We start from the raw sequence: 27,317 nt of genomic DNA, 5'->3' as shown, positions 1-27,317 counted from the left end.
ATTTGTCAGTTACGGGGGGCTGAGCCCCTCCCTCCCTCCTAATTAAGCTTGTGACTCGGTTTTCTGCAATTGTCTGTGTAAGAATGGCTGGTAGTTCTGGACTGCTCCAGTCTCAGGTCTCTTCCATCCAATCTATAAATCAACGCCGAGAGAAAAAGTCACAGGAAGCTAAGTGACATAAAAAGTTTGGAATGTATTTTTACTAAAACTCTTACAAAACATGGTTCAATCAAAAAAGGCGTTTTACCGCGATCAATTTGATTTATTCAAGTAAAGGAATTGAGTCTTTGCCACAAACTCAAATGTTCTACTCCTTGTATTTTGCAACCTGTTGATGTAAACTTTTGAAATTTCAAACTTTGATTATTTGATCTAACATAATTTACAGTTTGGAATACTAAGGTCTACAACATTGAGTTGTAAAGATATTTGGATTAGAAAATCAGAGTTTGTGGTACAGACTCAATTCCTTTCATGTTTTTTTGACATCCTACATGTTTTCAATCATTTCTCCTTTTATTGAAGATGTATCTATTAAAAGGAATAAAAAGAAATTTTAATTTCTATAATTTGCATCAAAATAAATAGATTTTTCTTAAACTGTAAAATCAAAATTATAGACGATACGAGGTCATAAAGTAACAAAACACCAGCAAAGTCGGATAAATTTTAACTTAAAAGTTATGGGTTCAATCACGCACCTCTGCCCCTTTAGTAAAAGTAAATTCAACCTACATGAAGCATAAAGTCTGACCACGTCAACCTTGTTGCACCGGCTAGTCCTGTCCATAGAGCTAGGAACAGTACAAACTGGGACCCGGCTCGGAAATTAAAATGTACAACGGCTGCCCGTGAAATAGTACAATATCTTAGCAACATATTTTTGTGTAATGTCCTTCATATCTTGTTGTGATAAACTTTTGGAACTGAGAGTCAAAAATTAAACAAACTTTGTGTGCATGGTTTCGCATTGTGTTGGCGGGATCAATTAGAGAAGAAATGATTTCATCTACATATTATCTCTGTCTGTCTGTTTGTTTGAGTGTCTGATCATAACTCATGAGCACCTGGACCGATTTTTGCAAAGCTGGGTTCCCAAGCTACTCTCTAATAAACTATTATTAACAATTTAATATAGTTCCGTGCATTAACAAATTACCAACTAAGATTATTTTCATTAAACTTACATCAATGATAGTCTTATATTATTCTATTTCACGAACACAATGAATATAATTATAAAATGGTGGAGTAAAAATTCAAATTATTCAAATGATAAAAAATATTCAATCTCAATTCTTATCACATGTTAATGCTATTTCATAGATATTTCAAACACCGCGGTTCTCTAGATAAAGATGTTATACATTGTGAATCTTGTTTTCACTTTCTTAATATGGATAATTTGAAGTTACATAGGTACAAGGTAGTCCTTGAGATAGATACGTAGGGGCCCAAAAGGGTTAAAAACAGCTGAAAACGGTCTAATTAAAAATTGAAAATGTTTCTATTTTGATTCTGTAGAATATATTTAATCCTTTGCTTTTAATTTGAGAAGTTTGTACAATAGGATTCAGCACTTTTTGCAAAGCTGTTCGCCAGGAGGTAAGTGGAGGGGGGGGGGTCCAGGAGGCAGGTGGGAGGGGGGGAGTTCCATAAGGCAAGAGGGGGATGAAAAGTACAAGAACGGTGATCCAAGAGGCAGCGGGAGAAAGGGGTCTCGAGACGGGAGTTGGACTCCAGGAGACAGGGAGAGGTGTTCGATTTAAAGGATTAAGGCTCTGATCTAATAGACAGGAGTGGGCCTTTAGAAGGCAAGAGTGGGGCTCCAAGAGAAGATATTTTGTTGGAGGCTTGGTTCAAGAAAGAAGCTTTACATTAAATCTGACCCATTAAACATAATTTGTTAGTTTTTTTCTTAAATACTTTTATGTCGGCATATACGTTTTGAATGAAAAAGTAAAAAGACACAAATCTGTAAATTTTAAGATGGTTGAATTATAGACCAAAACACATTTGATTTCAAATAGAAGAAACCGAATGCTTCTCTCTCTGGTTAGTCTGGGGTGATTGTACTCTCGAGATCTCTTTCATCTATGAATTTTATTTGGAATAATGTTGCATCCTAGTCAGGGGCACTATAGTTTCAGTAGAGGTAAATATTTTCATATACTATTAGCGCCGATTAAAGGATTCATATCTCTTATTGGATAATGAGATAGATAGAAAGATAGATATTACCGCCATACTATTTCTATTGGTTCAGAATAGACACCAAGCACATACCTGAATCCTGATTGGACCGGGCGCTAATGGAATCGCCATACAAATGTGTGGGGCTGGAACTTGATACCTGGCTGTGTGTATTAGCCTGAGTGTACAATGAAGACAGCTCACCGAAATAGGATATAAAGAGATTTTGGCCTATTCAGACAGTGCAAACATCAAATATGCAGTACGCTTTCAGAGTATAAGCAGGCGCGTAGTGGAGGGAGGGCGGTACCCCTCTGCCCCCCCCTTAGACATTCACCCACCTAGGCCTCCCCCCCTAGAGCCAGAGGCAGGCTCTAATTTATTAAACATTAAACTTACATATATGTTCAGATTTTTACTTATAAATCGACAATTTCACAATTTGTCCATTTTATTATTATTTCTCAAATTCTTTCTTGTAACCTTTATCTTATTTACAATATTTTTTTCGCGGGGTTTCATTTAAAATGATTGGTAATTATGATCAGATGACTAATAGTCAGCCTTCAGGTAAATTAATATAGATTTTAAGCTTTTTTTTTCTGAATACCGGTTTTTAGGGGGGTGCACATAAATCGTTAGGGGGGTGCATCCCTCGTTGATTCTAGTCCATAAATCAAATTCTAGCATTATTTTCTTAAAACTCTGTATAAAATATTTATGTATTGTATCGAACGTGTGTGTGAAACATAATGTTGTCACCCTAGGACGGAGAATGAAGACATGACCCTTGATATTTACATATAATCCCTCACAGACATGTCAATACTCAAGAAATATAGAATAAATCCCTGCCTAGGATTTATTCTATACAAAACAAATGATATTCCCTACACCCTGGATTTGCATAGATAAATCTTGAGTAGTAATTAATATACCGATCAGCTGCAAACTCTGCAACTGTACATACATATTCTTATGTACAATCTACTGTTCCCTGGCATGTTTTTGTACATAAACTTGGTTAATGATAGTGTGTGTTGTATTCTGTCCACATGAAGAATCAGAACCAGTAAACAGGAGAGGGTGCCAATTATCCAGGGACAACAACATACAGGATACAGGATACAGGATACAGGATACAGGATACAGGATACAGGATACAGGATACAGGATACAGGATACAGGATAAGGATACAGAATACAGGATACAGGATACAGGATACAGGATACAGGATACAGGATACAGGATACTGGATACAGGATACAGGATACAGGATACAGGATACAGGATACAGGATTACCTTCTTTAATTAAACTATATTTACTATTTATATAAATTAAACCATCATCTTCTAAAACATCAAGTTTTAGTCTGAGTTAAGAATAGTTTTCTCTGAACCAATGATATTCTGTATCTCACGCAGACGCTCTTCAATTTCAGGAACCTAAAAGAAAGAAAAAAAGAAAGAAGGTGATTTATAGTCCCAACAGAAAAATCTCAAGGGTTGGATACAACTTTATTTTCCCCACCATGATAATTTATAATTGAGAGATTTAAGAAATTATTATTATGAAAACTAGATTTTATTTTAATTTCTGGTTTTCTTAAATTATTAATTTCTGATACATTGGTATGCGATTATATCAATACATTGAACAGGACTTTCGATTTAAATTTTGATTAATGACAACCTGTTAAACAGCATGGAAACATAAAAATATAGAAGTCAAGAGAAGCTGTCAATTTAAAAAGCTTCTCATATGATTACTTGTAAACTTGTGATTCGAAAAAAAATTCTTAACAATCAAAACTGAAATAAGAAGTCTTGTATTGTATTGATATAATCGCTTACCACTGTAGATAAATGAATATCAGTTCCCTTTAAATATCCATTCATTATCTTTAATCTCCTAGATCTACTGAATGTAGAGGGTAGATGAACCGATATAGAAACTAAGATGAAAAGTTTCCGTTGCCAAAATCCAGGTTCCAGGTTCCAGGTTTAGGATTTCCGAGAACTCCAGGTTCCAGGTTCAAGGTTCAGGATTTCTAAGGGCTTCAGGTTCCAGGTTCCAGATTAAGAATTATAAGGACTTCAGGCTCCAGGCTCCATGTTTAGGATTTACGAGAGCTCCAGGTTCCAGGTTCAGGTTCCAGGTTCCTGGTATAAAATTACCTAGGATTCTATATATATGATTAGATAGGACTCCAGGTTTAGTTTATACCCGGGACTCCTGGTTCCAGGTTTAGGATTTACCCAGAACTCTCCCATGGTTCCAGGATCAGGAACACCAAGATTCCAGGTTAAGGATATACTAAGGGCTCCTTGGTTCCAGGTTCAGGAATAGCAAAGAATCCAGGTTTCAGGCTCAAGAAAACTGAGGATTTCTGGCTCCAGGTTCTGGAATACTATGAGTTCCAGGTTCTGGAATACCCAGAGTCCAGGTTCTGGAACACCAAGGAATCCAAGTTTCAGGCTCAAGAAAACTGAGGTACCTGGTTAATGTACAGAAATCAACAGCTTACAGATTGTACACTGTAGAGCCAATCAGCTGATCTGAGTATATGATAGTGAGTGACAGAGAAGTGACAATAATACATTTGTTGCCAAATATTTTCGAGTTTTCTGTAGAAAATTGAATTCTGCACAACTCCTCCGATCAAATTGGAAGTTTACCTAGTCATGCGTTTTAATCGTCTTATTGCAATCTCTAAAATCTGCGCAAAAATACTTGTATTGTTGAAAAATAAATTTAATCAGAATATACAATGTTTTCATCTAGTAGTTTCCAGCACTATTTAGTTTAATGTAACCATGGTTGATTTAAATTGGCAATAAAATTCTAATCTTTTCAAATAGAGTTTTAGCATTAAATCAGACTTTTTCTTTTTTCAACATTATTAGACATTGCACACTTTTGATGGAGTTTTATTTTTTCATTTAGATATTTGATAATGGATAATTTTTTAGCACGGTCTCTCTGTACATTGACTTGCAAATTTAGGCAGCAGTGAAAACGAAGAAAATTGCTCTTTTCAAGAAAAAAAAACTTCCTCATTGTAAATGTTTTGGAAAATGTAATTTTTTTGATGGAGGGTCGACAGTCATAGAGAATAGAATATATATTAGAGGGGAATTTAGAAAATCTCTCGGTATGAATTTTTTCAGTCCCTTTCAGCCTGAAAGGGAGTTTACCATATATATTATATAACGTTGCTGGAACATTACATCCTAATAAACTCAAGAAAGAAATATCATTGTCAAGTGTCCAATGAGAAATTATTGACCAAATCACTTTTTAAAACTTTTGTTTTAATTTGTTTAAAAAAACATGCTGAAGATTTTTACTGATATATATATTGAATATTAACTTTAACATTAAAATATTCATTAATCCATTACTGATATATAGTTATGATATCTCCCCCCTCCCCCCTAACCCCCTCCAGGATCCTGGATCCATAGATCCCTGAATCCTGGTCTTCTCTAAGTACTATTCTACTCCTCCTCCTGGCAATGTCCTCCTCGTCCTATCCCTGTCAGACCCACAGAGATTAATTACTTCTCCCCCTACCCTCCGCCCATACTGGAGACCCTGCCACTTTTACAACTAGATTTAGTCAAAACTTTATGCATTCGAGAGAACAGCTGGCAATGAAAATATAATAATTTTATAACCTTAAAAAAAGGGGGGGGGGAATTTTTCATTACTTGTAAATCGTGTTTTGCAATTCTGCAATTTAAATCCCTTTTTATTGATTGGCTAGAGTTAAAACAATTTTAATTTTTTGGTGGAAAGGTATTGAGTCTTTGCCACAAACTCTGATGTTCTAATCCCAATATCTCTGCAACTCAATGTCGTAGACCTTAGTTATTTCAAACAAGTGTAAGTTTGTAATATAACAGGTGTACACCATCAGATTGCAAGGATATAGAGATTATTAAACTGGAGTTTATGGCAAAGGCCGAGAGGTGGAAGAGCACTAACTATGATTTTAAGGAGGGATTTAGTTCCCAAACACCTAAAATGTCAAAAAAGATTATGCCCCCCCCTTGAGCAAATTCCTGAATACGGCCCTGATTACAGTTGACAAAATACAAACCTTTCACAGAATACAAACCTTCTTTAATTAAACTATATTTACTATTTATATAAATTAAACCATCATCTTCTAAAACATCAAGTTTTAGTCTGAGTTAAGAATAGTTTTCTCTGAACCAATGATATTCTGTATCTCACGCAGACGCTCTTCAATTTCAGGAACCTAAAAGAAAGAAAAAAAGAAAGAAGGGGAAAAAAGCTTTGATAACTAGATGTATAGTTCACTGTGAATCGACAGAAGGATGTCAAGTATGTGAAACAGTAATTGTAAGAATGTGTGTTGTATCTCCTCTAATATTATGAGGAAGGATGTCAAGTATGTGAAACAGTAATTGTAAGAATGTGTGTTGTATCTCCTCTAATATTATGAGGAAGGATGTCAAGTATGTGAAACAGTAATTGTAAGAATGTGTGTTGTATCTCCTCTAATATTATGAGGAAGGATGTCAAGTATGTGAAACAGTAATTGTAAGAATGTGTGTTGTATCTCCTCTAATATTATAAGGAAGAATGAGAAAAGCAAATTAATCCGGTTACAAACAACAAAACATTTTATGATGAGTTATGATTGAAATTCACTTTAGTTTGACGTGAGCTGAAGAGACTAGTGTGTTCTTTTATACAATTTACTTTAGTTTGACGTGAGCTGAAGAGACTAGTGTGTTCTTTTATACAATTTACTTTAGTTTGACGTGAGCTGAAGAGACTAGTGTGTTCTTTTATACAATTTACTTTAGTATGACGTGAGCTGAAGAGACTAGTGTGTTCTTTTATACAATTTACTTTAGTATGACGTGAGCTGAAGAGACTAGTGTGTTCTTTTATACAATTTACTTTAGTATGAGGTGAGCTGAAGAGATTAGTGTGTTCTTTTATACAATTTACTTTAGTTTGACGTGAGCTGAAGTGACTAGTGTGTTCTTTTATACAATTTACTTTAGTTTGACGTGAGCTGAAGTGACTAGTGTGTTCTTTTATACAATTTACTTTAGTTTGACGTGAGCTGAAGAGACTAGTGTGTTCTTTTATACAATTTCAAGGAAATAATTTGAAAAGTCGATTTATTATGAGCCACACGTTTTCTCTTTATGATTTTTAAAGATTATAATTTGAAATTTATAATTTTTAAACATTTTATTATTTTTTTTTTCAATACTAATAGATAGATTAATTAGCTTTTAAAAACTACGTTAAAAGCTCTCTTTGATTGAAAATTCATCTCCTTCAGAAGGTGTTAAATTCCTCAAACCGACAAATAGGATAAAAATTGCAAAATTTGTAAAATAGAATAAAGGGTTTGAATGTGAAACCTGTCTCAGCTTCTCTTCTATTTTATTCTTCTCCTCCTCTAAACTAGAGAACACCTGAATACAAATAGAATCAAATGTTTTTTTTTATTGCAGCCTGCACAATAGTTGGAGTTTTTATGACATTACGTATTTATGTAACGTATATATCTTATGTACGACATAAGATATATCTAGCGCAAAACTTAGCGGCTCTCACAGAGGAAATATCTAACCTCGTAAAATCTATTTCTAGCGCCAAAAAAGATCTATATCGCACTAAATTTTGACAACCCAATATATCTCTTTGGAACAGAAAAGATGGTGTTAACATTGTGGCGAAAACAATTTAATATTTGAAACGTAAATTATGAAAGATAATTCTAATAGATTTTGCCGTTTAATCAAGATTGTAAATCCAAGTTTAAGGCTCCAAGTATTGGTATCCATATGTACCTTTTATGAAAAACTACAAAGTTTTAGGCTCCCTGTCCTTGGCTCTTTATATATACCTATTGTGAAAGGACTAAAAAGTTCTTGGCTCCTTCTCAACAACTCAATAATCTTCTAGTAAAAAAAAACTCCTAAGTTACCAAAAGACTCTCTATCTACCTCCAGTGAAAGAGCTCCAAAGTTCCAGGCTCCCTATTCATGACTTCATATCTACCTGCAGTAAATATCTCCAAAGTTCCAGGTTCCCTATTCATGACTCCACATCTACCTGCAGTAAAAGAGCTCCAAAGTTCTAGGTTCTATATTCATGACTCCACATCTACCTGCAGTAAAAGATCTTCAAAGTTCCAGGTTCCCTATTTAGGAATCCACATCTACCTGCAGTAAAACAGCTCCAAAGTTCCCTATTCATGACTCCATATTTACCTGGAGAGAAAGAGCTCCAAACTTTAAAGATCCCTGCCCATCATTCCATTTCTTCCAATAATTAAAGAGCTCCGAAGTTGCCACATGACTCCCTAATCCTATCTACCTGTAGAAAAAGAGCTCCAGAGTNTCAAGTTTTAAAGATATTAGGATTAGTAAATCTGTGTTTGTGACACAGTTTTATATCAATTTCTCGAGACAGGAACACCAGATAAAACTCTGATATGTCTCGATCAACTCCTCAAATGCGCGCTAAGCTTTCAGCCTCCCTTTCATTTTTCCTTTGCAGTCCCTTCTAATCAACATTTTTTTGCATCAAAAGAACTGAGTCTTTCCCACAAACTCAAACTTTCTAATCACTATATCATTGCAACCTAATGGCGTAAAGCTACAAAATTTAAACTTAAATATTTGATCTAACAGAATTCATAGATTGAAATATCCAAGGTCTACGGCATTGGATTAAAAAGATATAGAGATTAGAAAATCATAGTTTGTGACAAAGACTCAATTCCTTTAGAACCCATGATCAACTTGTTCACACTGCCTGTAAGGGGTTTGGCACGGCGCGCAGGAAGAGCAGTTGTGTTCTTTATCGGTTTGCTTTGTTAAAATCATAAAAACTTATTTTGTGATATTTTTAAGTTTTGAAATTTGTAAAGTCTTACTTTCCTGATACACAAATATGTTACAACATAATACCCATGGGATTCAATTAGAAGAAGAGTATATATAACACCCTCAATACTCCCCTTTTCAAATGAATGTCACTTGACATTAGCTATTTATTGACTAAATACAAGTCGTCGTTTGATTCTTATGAATGTCGGAATTCCCTGAACTCTGAGGTTTTATAAATTTGAGAAGAGAAAATCCCAGATGTATCTTGAATGCTCAATGAACCATAAATTCTAATCGGGGCGGGTAAAGGGGAAATAAAACTGGGAAATTAATTAGAAACGATAGATTTACATATGAGCAATAGAATTTATACAGAATACACATTCTTTTTACACGGTTTTCCACAGTTCTTTTTCTTACATTCATGGTTCACTGCAGCTTGAAACAATTATTTTTTTGGTTAAATAATATACAATTAAAAGACATTTAAGACAATATCTTAATCTTAACTTAACTTAAAGTTACATTGAGGTCCAGTTAAGGCATTAAAGCATGACTCCATATTTACCTGGAGAGAAAGAGCTCCAAACTTTAAAGATCCCTGCCCATCATTCCATTTCTTCCAATAATTAAAGAGCTCCGAAGTTGCCACATGACTCCCTAATCCTATCTACCTGTAGAAAAAGAGCTCCAGAGTTCCCCGCTCCCTTTCAATGACTCCCTATGTACCTGCAGAGAAAGAGCTCCAAAGTTCCAGGCTCCCTGTCCATCGAACTGTAGTAGATGTGTATGGAACTGTGCTAGGGTCGGACGATGAGTAATGGTTAGAAGTGTGACTCCTGCATCCTTAGCTGCCTGATCATATTAATATTATAATCTCCTTAGAAAGGGCTGATGATTCATTTAGTGTACTATCCCGTTTTGCCCTATTGTCTGTATGTGTACTGTCCCGTTTTGCCCTATTGTCTGTATGTGTACTGTCCCGTTTTGCCCTATTGTCTGTATGTGTACTGTCCCGTTTTGCCCTATTGTCTGTATGTGTACTGTCCCGTTTTGCCCTATTGTCTGTATGTGTACTGTCCCGTTTTGCCCTATTGTCTGTATGTGTACNTTAAAGGCTCATCCTTTGTGGGTAAGTCATGTTTCATGAACTACGTTAAAGTAACTTTCTACATTTGAGCATTCATAAAGATTAAAGAATATTAATATTTTTATAAAAAGAATATAAAATACCTGATATATTTTCCCTTCTATATCAATACTAACTGCAGACGTACACTCATCTAACAGAGCCCACACTGGTCTAGCAAATATATGTATTTATGTAAAATGCATAATTCATATTTTAAGCTCTAAACTTGGATTTATTTGCTCCGTAACCATTTCCTATACCGGAAGGACTTTAAGTAACTAAATTATTTGCACAATTGAATACTTTGCATACAGTAGTCCCCACTGAAAAGTACGTTGGAAGACAACATCAAATCGAATTATGTAGAAAGTTCCAATTCCTTAAAACAAACTCATCGACATAAAGGAGTCAGAAAACATGTTCAGTGCCCGAATTTAATGAATTTGAGCCGCAGCCTAAATCCGTCAAAAACCGGTTTCAATTGAGCAATGAATATGCTTTTAAGTGGATCCAACAATTCTTTAATTTCGGGCTCTGGCGAAAATTATAAAATAAATTACTTTTGATAGAATAGTCTAGCCAGCCCCATTCTCTGCTTTTCCCCACCTGATAATATATCCTAAAACAGATAAATAATAAACAAAATAAAAAATATTAAAAAAAAAGTAAATGTATAAAAGAAACCTTCCAATCTGCAGAAACGTCCCAGCCTCCCTCCCTGGTAACAATATGATTGAGGTTTACAATCTCAAGAATATTCTCTAGATCATGATCTTTCCAACCTTTCCTCAACATCTCAATCTGGCTGTCCGGGTAGATCACCTGGTCCCTAGACATCGGGTTGTAAAGGATATAGGTGTTCGAAAATCAGAGTTTGTGGCAAAAACTCAGTTCCTTTAAGAATGTCATAAAGTTCTATAAGAGTCTAAGAATTTCATGGAATACTTTTAGCCTTAAGAGAAGAGTAGAGGAACACAGAGTTTATTGCGTCCAAACTCTCAAGCGAAAATAATAACTCTGAGAAAATTCAAATCGTTCAGAATTTCATGGAAAGAAATTTCAGCTTATTAATTTACCTCAATGTTCCAATGGTCATGTATGGTCTCTGTGGGATGAAGATAATCTTGGAAGGATTGGGTCGAACCACTTTTCCCTTGTAAACCGGCCACAAGCCAGAGAGAATACGGAATAAAGATGATTTTCCGCATCCATTGGGACCAGAGATAAGAACATGCTGGCCAGGTTGAACCTGCACAAAACAGATTCAATAATCCATGGACCTGAATACTTGAACCTGGATACATGAACCTGGACACATGAACCTGGATACATGAACCTGGATACATGAACCTGGATACATGAACCTGGATACATGAACCTGGATACATGAACCTGGATACATGAATCTGAAGACGTGAGGAAGAACATTACAAGTTTTCACTATTACCAGTATTAGGTAATAAATTAGAAATAATGTTTGTAAGAACTGATTAATTTCGCATCTTTCTGGCGTATACTTTTCATACAGAGAATAGATAAAGTTAGAAAATAGATTTTTTGCAAACATCTTTCAGCTTATACGTTCAAACTCCCCTTTAAATATTACAATTTTATCTGTTAAACAGTTTTTTATCTTTTAAGAGTGGAGCGGACGGAAACATGTTTATATTTGTTTATTGTTTACCTTTAAAGATAAACTGGACACAATGACATCACAGTTCGGAGTAACAATAGGAACCCTATCCAGGCTAATATACTCCTGGGACTCCTCAACTACTCCCTGGATAACAGGAAGTCCGTCCTTCAACTCCAGGTCCTGACATACACTCACCACACCACGGTCATACCTGTAGTCATAGATTAATAACAATACAGATATAACACAAGATGTCATCCTTTCAAGATTTAAGGGGTTTTCGTCCACAATAACCCTGAGGCAGAACCCCAACGGAGTTCCGCGCAGGCAGCGTTGAATTACAAGACAGAGAGAGAGAATGCGCGTAACTCCTTAGTCCTCTGCCTCAGGTTTTTTGTGAACAAAAATCCCCAAATTCTTGAAAAGTCAACATCTAGTATTTTATCTGTATTGTTATTAATCTATACCTGGAGCAAATTAAAAAGAATGAAAGATTTTAAATAACAAAATACCAGAAATTATTATAATTTTTTATTTCGTAATACTAAACTAATTATTACTGGAATAGGATTAGTTAAATTAAATCCTATTCTGGATTATTCAAGGGAAACATCCAACGAATAAACTTGAATCCGAGGGTTTATTAAGGTACATATCTACTAAAAGAAAACTGATACAAACCAATTCAGACAGCTATGAAAAATTTCACCAATTTTTAAGACTGGGTCGACTTTAAAGTGTCGCGATGTTATTCCACTTATACCTTTTTATGTATTAACGAACTAGTTTTAGCCATAGTTCTTTAAAAGTAATTGGCAAACCAAATTTTCATTGATTTTTGCGTGAGAACTTGTAATTAATTGCAATTGGATTAATGTGTCCTATTTAGGTACTTAAGAGTAAACTTATATAATCGAATTTGAGAAGAAAACACTCGAGTTTATTTTCAATGAGAAAATGAGTAAGGAATAATCAAATTAGGAAGCTTTAGAAATTGAATCATTCAAAATAAGTTGAGTATTTATGAAATATTTTCCGTTTTAATTTAAGTTTAAATTCGATATCTTTTTCATTAACATCAGATCAGATCAGATCCTGGTTTGATAGTTAATGAGACTTAACTTATCAGGCACAGTGACCCAAAAGTTGCTAAAAAATCTACGACAACTTTGCCAATTACGTCTTTAAAGCAAGAGGTAAATACAAGTACTTTGCAGTTCTTGTAAGATGATATTCTAGTCTGGATCTATGTGCAGGATGACATTCCAGTCTGGACCTATGTGCAGGATGATATTCCAGTCTGGATCTATGTGCAGGATGATATTCCAGTCTGGATCTATGTGCAGGATGAACTTGAAACTCACGTCAACTCCCTTATATTGTTCAAGAACGCTACAATGTTGTTGTTTTGTTTTTCATCGCTGTTTAATATTAACTTTGTTCAGTTTTGTTTTAGTTTTAATCCAGGGTATAAATGTATTGGAATCAGACCCCCTCCTCTTTTATTCAAGTTATGAAATTTGGTATCTTTTGAGCCGACTGTCAGCACCCCAGGCCCTAAACCCCTCACATCCTTGGTAAAAGTACAATTTGTTTTTGTTTCTTAACTGTCAATTTAAAGATCATTAAATTTAATCTTCTTACTCTTGTTTTTGTTAATCTTTTAATGTTTTTATAATTTATTTAACAATGCTTTATAATTTATTTTTTATAATTTTTGTAAAATAAAATGGCACTAGGCATAGTTAATAATTTCAAATGTTCATCTTTTGTCTCCTTTCTCCATCTGAGCGTCCGCAGTTTCTCTTTTCTTGCCTCCGTGTGCCCGTCCATTTATGGCGCTGCTTTTGAAAGAATGTTTACGAGTCGCTGTCTTTGCGCCATTATAAGACAGAGCAGGATCACCCATTCATTGCATAGATGTCCCCCTCTACGTTTTTTTGTTTTTCTTAATCGTATTTGCAGCCACATGTTTTACTGTTTTCAAGTCCAGAGGAATTCTTTAGGAAGTATCGCATTTAGTGTGCACTGCTGTATGCAGAATGCATACAGCAGTTCACACTTTTAGCAGCTTTGCCCATGGAGCAGGGAAAGGGCCCTTCCAGACAGGGCTCCGATCGCTAATTGGAGATGATATAAAACTGGATTAGAATTAGACAAAGTAGCTCTGTATTTTTCCTATTTCTTGACTTAGTACCCCAGCCGTGGCTACTGTAGTTAAGAAGGAGGCTAGCTAATTGAGCACGGGGTTCAGGGCCGCGTGGCCTTCCCTCCCTCCATACGTGCAGACACCTTTCTCAGCGTCCACTGCAAATAGTGCAGCGAGCTTTCTAGCAGAGCTCTGTTCTCCTAGGCTGTAGGAATGCAACTGTATAGTGCAGAGAGCTTTCTAACAGAGCTCTGTTCTCCTAGGCTGTAGGAATGCAACTGTATAGTGCAGAGAGCTTTCTAGCAGAGCTCTGTTCTCCTAGGCTGTAGGAATGCAACTGTATAGTGCAGAGAGCTTTCTAGCAGAGCTCTGTTCTCCTAGGCTGTAGGAATNGTAATATCCTGAACTGGCAGTCTGTATTTTTTCTAAGTTTGGTTGAAATTGCTTTTCACCTGATTTAACTTCTTTAAAATACTTACTTAGCTTTAGCACAATCCTCGAATACTGTGAACATATTGTGTACACGATGTGTGTATCCTGCTAGTTCTACAACCTCCTTGTATGCTGTCATCAACCTCTCCATAGCATCCGCTCCACTCGTCAACAAGTTCTAAATCAACACCAGGAGTGGGTACAACAGGATACGGTAAAGAATATATAAAACACCAGGAGTGGGTACAACAGGATACGGTACAGCATATACAAAACACCAGGAGTGGGTACAACAGGATACGGTACAGCATATACAAAACACCAGGAGTGGGTACAACAGGATACGGTAAAGCATATACATAACACCAGGAGTGGGTACAACAGGATACGGTACAGCATATACAAAACAACAGGAGTGGGTACAACAGGATGCGGTACAGCCATATACAAACACCAGGAGTGGGTACAACAAGATACGGTACAGCATAATCATATACAAAACAACAGGAGTGGGTGTACAACAGGATGCGGTACAGCATATACAAAACAACAGTAGTGGGTATACAACAGGATGCGCTACAGCATATACAAAACGTCGAAAATAAAATGGCAAAAAAACTTCTGAATTTAATAAAACAAAGATTGGTATAAAACAAATAAATTTCAAACTTCAAGACTAAACGTCGTAATTTAAAACATGCTAAATGCTTAAAAAAAATAAAGTAACTTATAAATTTTAGATTATAAAATTGAATTATTGTTCTTTCGGATTAAAGCAAATTAAAATTTTGACGTTTTTACCATTCCACGTTTTGTTATTTCATATTATCTTATTCACCGTTTTGTACCTGTGTATTATTTTACGCTAATTGACCCACCCCAAATAAATAGCTTTTTAATTATTATTTACAACTACTTTACAATTAAGTTAAGGAAATTTTACTTTACCATGGGATCCCAAGACCAATTTTGCGTACAAAACATTAGTAATTTAACCTCCCTCTGATGGGGATTTCATAGGTACTGGGAATGTTAGTCAAAAGGCAGTAAAACGGTTTTCAGAAAATTACTTTATTCTAAAATTTAAAAGACAACTTTTAAAATTTCCAAGACGAAGTCATACTCTCTTACTCCAATTTCAGTGCGTATTAAGTAACTCACGTAAAAAAAAATTATGTCCTGAAAAATTTAATTGATTTTTTGATTTTTTTAGTTTTTTTTCTACGTTTGAATTTTAAAAAAATGTTAAATAAAAAAGGAATTAATTTCCTGAAAGTTATTTTTCATAGAACCCTTGAATATATTAATGCTTTACAAAATTATAGAAAAATGTGAAATTACATTTAACATTATTTTCCCTTTTAGTGAAGGGTCTGATATTCAAATGATAAAGATGACGCAGGATCTTTATCCTATTCAATGATTTTCAATAACAACCCGCAGGTTTGATTATTCATTTTATTTTTCCAAGAAAAGTTTGATTTTACGTAAACATGAAGTCCGGAGATTTTATTAATAATTATTTTCTAAATCAAATAAATATTGATAACATAATTCTTGAATAAAAGATAACTAAAAAAGAATTTGCTACCAGAAACAAAAGCTGAAATACCCAGTTTGAAGATTTGATGATTGTTAAACGGAACTAACTTTGTTTAATAAGCAGAAAGAAATCAACTGTAAACCTCGAAAAAAATATTTTCAATGATTAAAATTATCAAAAAGAAAGTTTTTGGCCGGTAGTTTGTACATTTTGCATGGAAAATCCATCAATCCGTAAAAATTTAAGTTTTCTAATGTATAAAGAAAAAAACATGGATTGAAAATCAATTAAAAAACTAAATTTGTCACTAGAAAAAATGGCGCGAATCAACTAGAAAGCGGAGTTTGCCATAATTACGAGCTTAAGATATTGAAAGCTAGTTCTGTAATTCTCAACATGATAATTTTAAGACGACTACTGCGATATTAAAAATGCATTTCTAGTTTGAAAAAAAACAGGTGAAACCTCTTTAAAATAGTGAGTACTGACTACTGAGCAGGCTATTTTTTGTACAACGTTTTTTTTACAAATTTTTTAGCGAATTACTATCAAAGGTTTTGTCAAATTGAAGCATTTCATGGATATACTTGGTAATCTTTGAATTTTTATGTACACTGTATGTACAAACAAACCTTAGCAGTGGTGTAGTATTCTGTACGATCACTGATCCCAGTTTCTCCGTTCTGATCCTTCTGAGAGGTTAGGATTGGAATAGAGATCATAACCATCCCGGTTCCTATTCAATATATTTCTACAAGGGAACCTATCAAAACATGAGACTTTAGAGTCGACTGTTCTTAATTTATTCAGTATTTTCCCTCAAATTTAATCATGGATTCCAGCAGGTGGTGACTTTATCTTTATATCTTTATAATATACAGGTTTACCCACAAAGAATGAAAATGTAAAGACGACCTAAAACTCTTAAAATATGACAATATCATGGTGAAATTAAGACTTCTGTCTTAGATATAGTCTTTTAATGACTTAATTAATAATTGGACAAAGAAAGAAATAAGTTTAAAGTTGCAGGGAATCATGAATATAAGGAAACCACGCACCTCTGCCCCTTTGGTAAAAGAAAATTCAACCTTCATGAAGCATTAAGTCTGACCGCGTCAACCTTGTTGCACCGGAAAGTCCTGTCCAAAGAGCTAGGTACAGTAAAAAATGGGACCGGAAAGGTTGACCCGGCTCGGAAATTCAAATGTACTCCGTGAAACAGGCAGTATAAGTTCCCAACAGTCGTCTCTGAAGTCTCATCCTTTGTGGGTAACCCTGTACCTTTAAAAGTTTTTTTTACAAGTCAGAAACCCTGTTTCAATCATAAGATTGGTTAAATAGTTTCAAGCAGTCAGTAAAGTCTCGTGCTTTGTGGGTAACACTGAATTTACTCAACTATATATTCTGGATGGATACTATAGCTTTAGATTATTTAAAGGAGGGTATCAATGTAGCTTGAACGGAGAGTGAAAACTAAATATCATCCTCGGGTCCAATTCAATTTAAGTTTAATAGATTGAATACAATTTTTAAATTTAAAGGACTTTCTTAACTTCAAAACAATTTATATCTAAGGGAATGTTCGTGAATATTAAATAGTTTGAAGATTACAGAATGAAATATATATAGCTGACATGGAGGTTTTTTTGGGTCCATGGAGGTTTTTTTTTTTTTAAAATTGTATATACAGAAGTTGTTTAAATACAGGGTGTTCCACGAAACATGACAGTTAGTGAATAGTTTGAAATGTCTTCTTCCATAACTTGTTAAGTTGTTTGATACCAAAGAGAATGATAACAAATATTATTTATAGCAGTCATATCATAGTAAAATTGATTTTGAACAAAAAGTCTTAAATAATTAATACAGTATATGGAAGACGACATTCAAAACTATTCAACATCTGTCATGTTTCGTTGGGCACCCTGTATAATAATTTTGTTGTTTAAAATATAATTGCCGAATCAATTACGATTGTTCTAAAGTGTATTTTTATTCAAATTTATAAAAGTATAATTACTCGTCCAAAATTTGTTAAGCTGTTTAACGAAAAAATCGCTTCATACATTTTTTAATTCAAAAATGGGGTTTTTTAAGTTATAAGAGTTTTAAATTTGACAATGTTTGTTTAAATCTTAAAGAAACTGTTTGGAGACTGAAGATTACTATCATTCAGAGGATCCTATTCAATTTACAACTTTGTATTCAGAATTAAATTTATCTAAAATCATTCATTCATCGAGAAATTTTGCTGTCAAGTTGAAAACCTTATTATCAATCTTCCTGTAAATATATTTTTTTTAAAAACCTTTTTTATTTCAAGCGAATTGTGAATTTTCTTTATATCAAAAAAGGTGTGTTAACGCGATCGAAATCAACCCCAAATTCTATATTTTTGGCATCTAGAAAAAAAAACCAGGGCCGCCTGCAGCAAATAGAATAATATATCCTATGATTAAATATATTACTCATGAAATATTTACATCAATTAATTTCGGAGTAAACAAACAGACAAACAAACAGACAAACATGGTTGGAGAAGTGGGCCAAGGAAAGGAGACGAGGGCTGGTGGTATGAATTAAGGATGAAGGAGAAAGAGTGTGATTTGAACATGATGAAAAGGGGACAGGTGAAAGATTTAAGGAGGTAGGGAACAGAATAGGTAACGAGTAGAATTGGAACAGGAGGAGGAAGGGAAAGCTGGGAAGAATTGAGAGAGATGGTAAAAATTGAATTTGAGTAGAATTGGAAAAAGATGGGAGCACGAGGAGAGTGGGAGGATTTAGGGACAAAAAAGAGACGGGTAGGGGGAAGTAAAAAGATCTAAATAGAAGGAATTAGGAGATAAGGATAAGTAACAGGATGGTTAGAATGACAGGATAATGACGGGAGATATAAAGATATAGATGTCATAGAATATAAGTAATAAGATGGACAGAATGAGAGGATAATGACGGGGATATAATGATATAGAAGTCATAGAAGATAAGGAACAGGATGGACAGAATGAGAGGATAATGACGGGGGATATAATGATATAGAAGTCATAGAAGATAAGGAACAGGATGACAAAATAAGTACACTGTACCCTTTACCTGCCCAACCGTACTTCATGAGGAACTGTTCTAGCATAATATACCAGAGTTTACTCAGATAAATCTTGTTAGATTGTTCTACTAGTCCGGAGTAAGCTTGTTTCAGGTTTACCAGCTCAACCTCGTGCCCGGAGTAGAACGCAATTTCTTCAGCATTCGCTATTATCCTAAGCAATAATAAATAAAGAATTCAAATCTAAAAACTAACAATAATGTTGTGAATTTTGATCATTAAAAGTACAGTTTTTATTATTGGTATTGTATTTGACAGAAATAGAGACATGGTTATGCTATGGGTTATGTACAAGGTTACCCACAAAGAATAAGATTTTAGAGAAAACTGTACTGTACTGTACTGTACTGTACTGTAGTGTACTGTACTGTACAGTACTGTACAGTACTGTACCGTACTGTACTGTAGTGTACTGTACTGTACTGTACTGTACTGTACTGTACGGATTTATTTATTTTTTCTTCTTACGTTTACGGTTCCCTTTAGCTGCAATCTTTTTTGGTGAAAATTATAGCCAGTTCTGTTCCTATTTTCAAAGCACTAAACCAAATTCAACTTTGATGTCATCATATTCAAAGAGTTCATTATGGCCTTATCATTTAGGGTTAAGCCTTTATCAGTCAAAGAGAAACAGTATTTATGACGAGAAATTTGTAATAAGTAATTAACGGTTCCATAAAAAAGACAAACTTCGGAATGATCAAACTGTGCAGGCTGCATGAGGTGGGGGGAGGGGGGTGATCGCTGACTGCTGAGACTATGATAGTTTATGGTGCCGATCGCTGCAGTAAGGATAGATAAGGAGGCCTTGCACTACATATAAATGCGGCCAAGCTTTGCAAAAAAAAGGCAGAGCTTATCTTTTCGGTAATGTCAACTTTCCGGAATTTGTTTGTCGACAAACCTTTTGCATTTCCGGTAAATGTAAATAAGCCTGAAGTACCTGGAATGAATATATCGAAGATGACCTTTTCTAGCTGCTTCCTCTGCCACCAATTCACCAAACTAAAATGTTCAAATCTGTTAAACAGGCCGGATCCCACATCGCATCAGATCGTGTATTTCAATTTGAAATTTTAAAATCTTCAATCTTTTTTGATACGTCGTTTATTTTCCGATAACAAGAATAATTTTAATTTTAAATCTCGAATTAAGACTTTAGATTGTGGTATTCTTGGCAACCGTACACATATTTATTTATGACATGGAAATTAAATAAGCGGTGTTCATATTTTTAAGTTAAATTAAAGACGACATTGAATTGTTGTTTTATTTTTTTCTTGTTTTATCTTATATCTCTTAAATCTTTCTTCACCTTTGGTGACACCAATCTTAGTAGCCTGGCAGTGCCCCATACCACTACACCAGCTAATATAGGACCTAGTAAAAACAAGTTAAAAACATAATCATAATTCTTAAACTAAACATTTTCTGAATTGTTTTTTTAATTATTAAATAACGACGACAAAAAATGTATACAAAATTCTACAGTAAACTAACTAGTTGTTTAGGAACAGGTTGAGAAAATAAAAATAATCTTATCATCGAAAATAAGTATACTTATTCAATTATTAGTATCTATAATCTCTAAATTATTCACAAAGATTATCTGCAGATTTTCTGGAATTTTTTTTAAAAAAACGACATTTGAGGAATTTGAAGAAATCTGCGAACAAATTCATAGAAAATAAGATATTCAATTTAATGATGAAAACGAAATATTTGATTTTAGCATTGATTTATTGACATATTTATATTGAGAGATATGTTCCTAAACATCTAATTAGATTACTGTATAATTTTTACTTTATTTTTCGTCGTCGTTATTTAATAATTTTAAAAAACCGATTCTGAAAACGTACTCCCCCAATTCATGATTTTGAACGTCTACTATACACTCAAACTCAGTAATTATATATCGTGGAACAGTTTTATATGTCTTAAATGAATCCTAAAGAATTTGTCCACAACACTGCATACTCAGTTTAACTACCATACATAGACGGTCTGTCCCTTTAAACTAAACGTTTAGTATTAAAGGGACTGCCGACATAATTCAAATTGACTCTCCATTTGAATTATTGCCTGATTCACAACAGTGTCCTGTAAACCTTATAGTTTGAATGATGGGGGTTTGAGGATTTGTTTAGAAGAGGTACTTTTCAAGAACGACGATACCATTCTAATTGTTCCTCACTTGAAACCTGATATTACGTTAACAGTCTCCTCATCAAGGTAGAACATTTTAGGTATTATATAATTTGTCCATTTCTAGGTTGATGGTAAGATTCGAGGACCAGATAGGCAGCACATAGATTCAGCCTGCTTATAAACAGTCTCATCAATTTTTAAGACAGGGCTGACTTTGAAGTGTCGCTTGCAACGCCCTAAGCTTAGATTTTACCGCACTAACTCGATTCTGCTTTTCTGTGGCCCTTTTCATGTACATTTTAGCAATGTAAAGCACTTGTTGTTAGCTTTGGTGTTTTAGAAGTAATTGGCTAAATTTTCAACGATTTTTGCTTGAGAGCGTGAGACCATTAAATCGCAGTGGTAGCCTACCACTGCGATTTTTTTCTCCTGTTCCAAAAATGTACTTGCCAGCCGGATCGCTGGTGCTAGAGCGTCGGGAAACTCGCCGGTTGCGGGGTGCAATTTACAGACAAAAAAATTAATATTTGATCATTTACACTTGATCACCTGCTGATGTATTTGATTGCTGAGCTTTAGCGATCCTGAATAGAGAGAATGTGATGAGAGTTGCGTCCAGTAGAGGTTTAGATATATGTGAATATATATGAGCAACACTTGCTAAAATCAAATATTTATCTTTTCTCAAAATTAGGATTCGACTAATCAAATCAAGGAATATAAAAGGAAGTTCCATGCAATTATCTGTACTGCAGATTCTGGGAGGAGTGTAAACATATCTGTACTGCAGATTCTGGGATGAATTTAAACATATCTGTACTGCAGATTCTGGGATGAATTTAAACATATTTGTACTGCAGATTCTGGGAGGAATGTAAACATATCTGTACTGCCGATTCTGGGAGGAATGTAAACATATAACCACTGGTTGTGTTTTATTATTTAAACTATTGAATTAGACGACATTTAAACCAGCAACGACGACATCCTCTAGAAAGAGGATAAATTGCATCTTTAAATCCTGCGCTTAAATTAGTTAATACAGGGTTATACAGGGTTACCCACAAAAAAATTACACTTCAAAGACGACTGTACGGAATTTATACTGTCTGTTTCCTTATATTTATGATTCCCTGCAACTTTACTCGCGTTTCTTTTTTTTCAAATCATAAAATTATAAGCCAACCATAAGATCGCCATATTTTAACAGTTTTAAGTTGACTCATTCTTTCCGGGTTACCCAATCGCTCAAGAACCATGTCTTAACAAAAATGTTTGTTCGGAGGCCTTCAAAAAGAGGAATTAATTAATCTTTCAATTTAATCCTGGTTGGATTCTGAACTTCCTATATTTACAAACAAACAGCATGCATCAATTTCTTACCTTCCCCGTATTCGCCAATTTTAATCCAGATTTAATTCTAAATAAAGATCTTCTAATAAACTACTTTGACAAAAATCTCAAAAATTAAATTGTGCAAATTTACAAAATATGAGATATGAATTTATAATTTTACTTGTTAGCGTTTTTTCAAACCGAATATAAAATCTGAAACTTTTCATATTCTTTAAAATATTGTTGATTCCTGAGAAAGCTGAAAGGTCGTCTGTGAGACAATGATCTGGAGTATCCAACCTTCCATCTAGGTTGGAGACTCGGTAATAGGTCTGATCACTCAAGTACCTGGAGACAGTGTCAGTAAAGATAGTATTGCATCCACGCTTAACCAGAGCTAAACTGGGAACTTTTGAATAAGATTCCAATAAACCTATCAATCTAGCTACCTACCTTGATACCTACCTACCTATCAGTATCTAGCTTCCTAGCTACCTACCTTGATACCTATCTACCTATCAGTATCTAGCTTCCTAGCTACCTAACTTGATACCTACCTACCTATCAGTATCTAGCTTCCTACCTTACTTACCTGCTTTTATAAATATATATATCCATTTATCTATCTACAAATCAAACTACCTACAAACCTACCAAGTGAAATTGTATAAAGAATGTTCTAAAATTTTGATATCTAATAAATATAATGTAATATAATATAAATATAATGTAAAATAATAACTTTCGGACTTTGAACATTCAAAAAAGTTGTATTTTTGTATCTTGGAACATGACAGAGATATTCGAAATCTGAAGATTCAGCTTATCTATATAATATTCAATTTAAAACTTTTTTGATTACTCGGGCAACGCCGGGCACTCCAGCCAGTATTGAATAAAATGAAAATGGACAAAATTCTTAATATTTCCGTCAAATTTAAAGGTACACCCTGTATCTATCTAACTGTACCTGTGGTAGGCCTCGTTTACTAGTTTGGTTCTGAAAGCCAATGCAAGTTTGTTCTCCAGGTATCTGGATAACAGGGGGTATTAAATACAGTCGGTTTCGTATTTATCAATACAACGAAGACGACTTTCAAGTTGAATTTTGATTACAACCAAGCTTTCAAACAGCATGGATACACATATAAACATAAACACTTGTAAACTTGTAATTCAAAAAAGTGTGTAAGAACTAAAAACTTAATAAGAAAAGTCGTCTTCGGTGTATTGATATAAGTGCCGACTACTATAGAAATTTTCAGCAAATTGAAATATAATTTATATTCTCTAAACTGCACCAAATATTTAAATCTATTCTATAGAATAGAGCTAGAGTTTAAAATAAAGTTAAATTTCACGGAATATTTTATTTTTTACATTTCACCACGTAGAATCAAGTTTTAATATTAAGTAGTTTCCATGCAATAATTCTATAATAATTGTAAACACAAGGTATAGAAAAAACTTCACTAATGGTTAAAGGTTTGAGTTGAACTTGGAACATGGAACAAAATGAGAGCGTTAAAGGGAAAGTGAGTTCTATTTAAAGTGACCTTTATTTAATAAATGATTTTTAACCTTTACACTAATAATAATGAGAAAGATACTATCGTTTTTTATCTTAAAACGGAGTTGAATTTTGACAAATTTTCTTCATTATCTCAACAGCGCAAATCCGAAAGTCTGATAGAGAAACCATCAGAAAAATAAGGATATCTTATTCATCCATAATCAGACAAATATGTTAAGGTAATTAATCGGAGCTTCACTTGATCTAAATTACGTCTATACTACCTTTAATTTAAAAAAAGAATATTTGGTTTGAACCTGATGAGTGAGTTGATGAAAGTAGCAGGTATAGCAACCCCAAACCAGGAAGCAAACAACCAGGCGAAACTAGAGACATCTCTCCTTAAACAAGAAACATTCGTCTTTCGTTTTCTCTCTTTCGAAAATATGTCACTTTAAATTCAATTTTTAGAAAATACTTCTTCTCAGTTACAGAGGAACAGACCCTTGGCTATGGTTCCGAATTAATTCCGACTGCAAATTATCGTCGGTGTCGAAAGGTGCCTTCAAGCAAAAATCGATGAGAATTTTTTCAAAAACTTCCCAAAAACTAAACCTTAAAACAATTTCTCCAGAGTTGTACTTGCAACTTTTCATATCATTCCGGATCTATATGATTTATAAAGAGTTCATAACATGTTTCTTCGTTAAACTTGTTTTTAAATATACCTCATTGTAATCATAAAGGTATCGCGAGTCTTTGCCACAAACTCGAATGTTCTAATCTCTATATCTTTAAACCCTGATAATGTAAACCTTTGAAACTTTAAACTTAGTTTATTTGAGCTGGGCTTAATTTTTTTACTAAATATATAGAATATATAGAATTTATAGTTTGAAATATCGAAGGTCTACAACATTGGGTTTCAGAGTTAGAAAATCAGAGTTTGAGGCAAAGACTCAATTTATTTGCTCAGTTCTAGAATAGAATAAACTTGACGAGGTCCACCATCAGATATATTATAAAACTGGTCTACCTGACAATATGTTTAACCATCCGTCCCTCCAGTTGAGCTACGTGTATGGAGAGGAAGGTTCGAACCACCAGTACAAAAGTGTGAATGGAGAGTAAACCTGCCTCAAAACTCCATAAACCAGGAATCATTATCTAAACAAGTAATTCATGGTAAATATATGTATTTATACATATATATTATATATTACAATTCATTGTACATATATTCATATATATACAATTACAAAAATATTATGATGTATTATCATTATAAAATTCAGAATTGATGTATTTTAATATTTAAGTAATTAACTGTATAGATTTGATTGAATAATTTACGGTTTGAGTGGAATAATGCAACTTTACATGTACTCTCCATTTTAAACAAAAACTCGTTTTTCCTCATTACACCACTCTCGCTAGAAGTAAAATTGGCGGTGATCAATTCCGAAGTATTCAGTATTCAGCAAACATTTCCTTTAACTTTTCACGAACACTCTCTTTAATGATAAAAATACCAAACAAAATCAATGAATATATTTCTTCTTCTTCTATCTTGAGTAATCTGTGCTTTTATAAAGAAAAAGACGATTCAAGAATTTTGGAAATATGTGACGTCTTGTAAAAGAAACTTGACAATTATAGTTAACATTAACAATATTTACTTTATGTTTTTAAAGAGATCTTAAATTAAGCTTTCCATGCCGGTTTAACTTTTAACACTCCCTTTAAAGGACACACTGACAAGTATAACCAAGCTTAATTAACCTTTAAAGGACACATTGACAAGTATAACCAAACTTAATTAACCTTTAAAGGACACATTGACAAGTATAACCAAGCTTAATTGACCTTTAAATGACACATTGATAAGTATAACCAAACTGAATTAACCTTTAAAGGACAAATTGACAAGTACAACCAAGCTTAATTAACCTTTAACAGTTTCTTGAGCTGTTGAAAGAACTGTTTATTAACTGCAGCCTTCTGTTTTGACTCCTTTCCTGGATAATGTTTAGAAACCGAGGATATAGTTTTTTTCTTCAAATCCCTCTCCGCCTTCTTGTAGTTGATCCAGCGGGGAACTGCCACGCCCCCGATATATGCCATGATAGCACCAACATATAGAGCTCTACAGACAGCAGGGCCGGAGCTGCTCTGCTCTGCAAATTTAGAAAAAGCTCCCATACTAATGCTGCTCTGGAATATACAGAACCTTGTTCCTAGTTCAGTGTACTTCAAGTGATAATAAAACAAACAGTGTTATCTTTATTATTCTATCAGGTATACTGGGTACCTGGAGTAATGTACTCTTAATCTAAATACTTTTTAACTTAGACTTTTTTTCATTTTTAATTATCTATGGCCAATATCATATCATCTATAATCATATTCTAGATATCACTTCAGGCTTGTCAAACCACGGGCAGCCGTAGTACATTTGAATTTCCTAGCCTGGTCAACTTTTCCGGTCCCAGTTTGTAATGTACCTAGCTCTAAGGACAGGACTAGCTGGTGCATCAAGGTTGACGCGGTCAGACTTTATGCTTCATATAGGTTGAATTTACTTTTACTAGAGGGGCAGAGGTGCGCGAAGCAGGGCATTTCGGGGCAAAGCCAATTTAAAAATAACATGGAAAAGTTATAAGAAGATCAAATAAAAACTAGAGGATCTACGAGGGCAAAAAATCTTATTAGTAATGCCGCATAAAATTGATCTTCTGTCTAGTTTACAGTGCAATGTGTAATTAATAAAATGCTAGTAATTGTAAATAATACATGCAGTGCAAATATTGACCCTCTGTCTAGTTCACAGTGCAATGTCTAATTGATAAAATGCTAGTAATTGTAAATAATACATGCAAAAGAAATATTGACCCTCTGAATAGTTCACAGTGCAATGTCTAATTGATAACATGCTAGTAATTGTAAATAATACATGCAGTGGAAATATTGACCCTCTGTCTAGTTCACAGTGTGGAAATATTGACCCTCTGTTTAGTTCACAGTGCAATGTCCAATTGATAAAATGCTAGTAATTGTAAATAATACATGCAGTGGAAATATTGACCCTTTGTCTAGTTCACAGTGCAATGTCTAATTGATAAAATGCAAGTAATTGTAAATAATACATGCAGTGCAAATATTTTATTCAAACCAATTCAGTAAGGGTAAAAAAATAACGACTCACTTACGATATTCGGTATAAACTTC

The 27,317-nt window shown here is 34.0% G+C and overlaps 1 protein-coding gene across 1 annotated transcript; it reads right to left on the bottom strand.

The window, feature by feature from the left end:
* Positions 1–6,302: 6,302 nt before the first annotated feature.
* Positions 6,303–26,340, bottom strand: LOC111708612 (ATP-binding cassette sub-family D member 2). Its single transcript, XM_023482037.1, has 19 exons — positions 26,040–26,340; positions 25,126–25,256; positions 24,407–24,490; positions 23,547–23,609; positions 22,827–22,924; positions 21,791–21,901; positions 20,406–20,470; positions 20,034–20,095; positions 19,078–19,244; positions 16,611–16,714; positions 14,483–14,613; positions 11,903–12,065; positions 11,295–11,467; positions 10,903–11,047; positions 10,779–10,837; positions 10,320–10,389; positions 9,816–9,941; positions 7,611–7,664; positions 6,303–6,463 (listed from the first exon to the last, which is right to left on the bottom strand). The coding sequence occupies exons 1-19, from the start codon at positions 26,289–26,291 to the stop codon at positions 6,386–6,388; spliced, it is 2,136 nt and encodes a 711-aa protein (XP_023337805.1). The 5' UTR covers positions 26,292–26,340; the 3' UTR covers positions 6,303–6,385.
* Positions 26,341–27,317: the final 977 nt, after the last annotated feature.

Source organism: Eurytemora carolleeae, unplaced genomic scaffold (genome assembly GCF_000591075.1).
Source record: "Eurytemora carolleeae unplaced genomic scaffold, Eaff_2.0 scaffold876, whole genome shotgun sequence".
In the NCBI taxonomy this organism is placed as follows: Eukaryota; Metazoa; Arthropoda; class Copepoda; order Calanoida; family Temoridae; genus Eurytemora; species Eurytemora carolleeae.
This window is presented reverse-complemented; position numbering and strand designations above follow the sequence as displayed.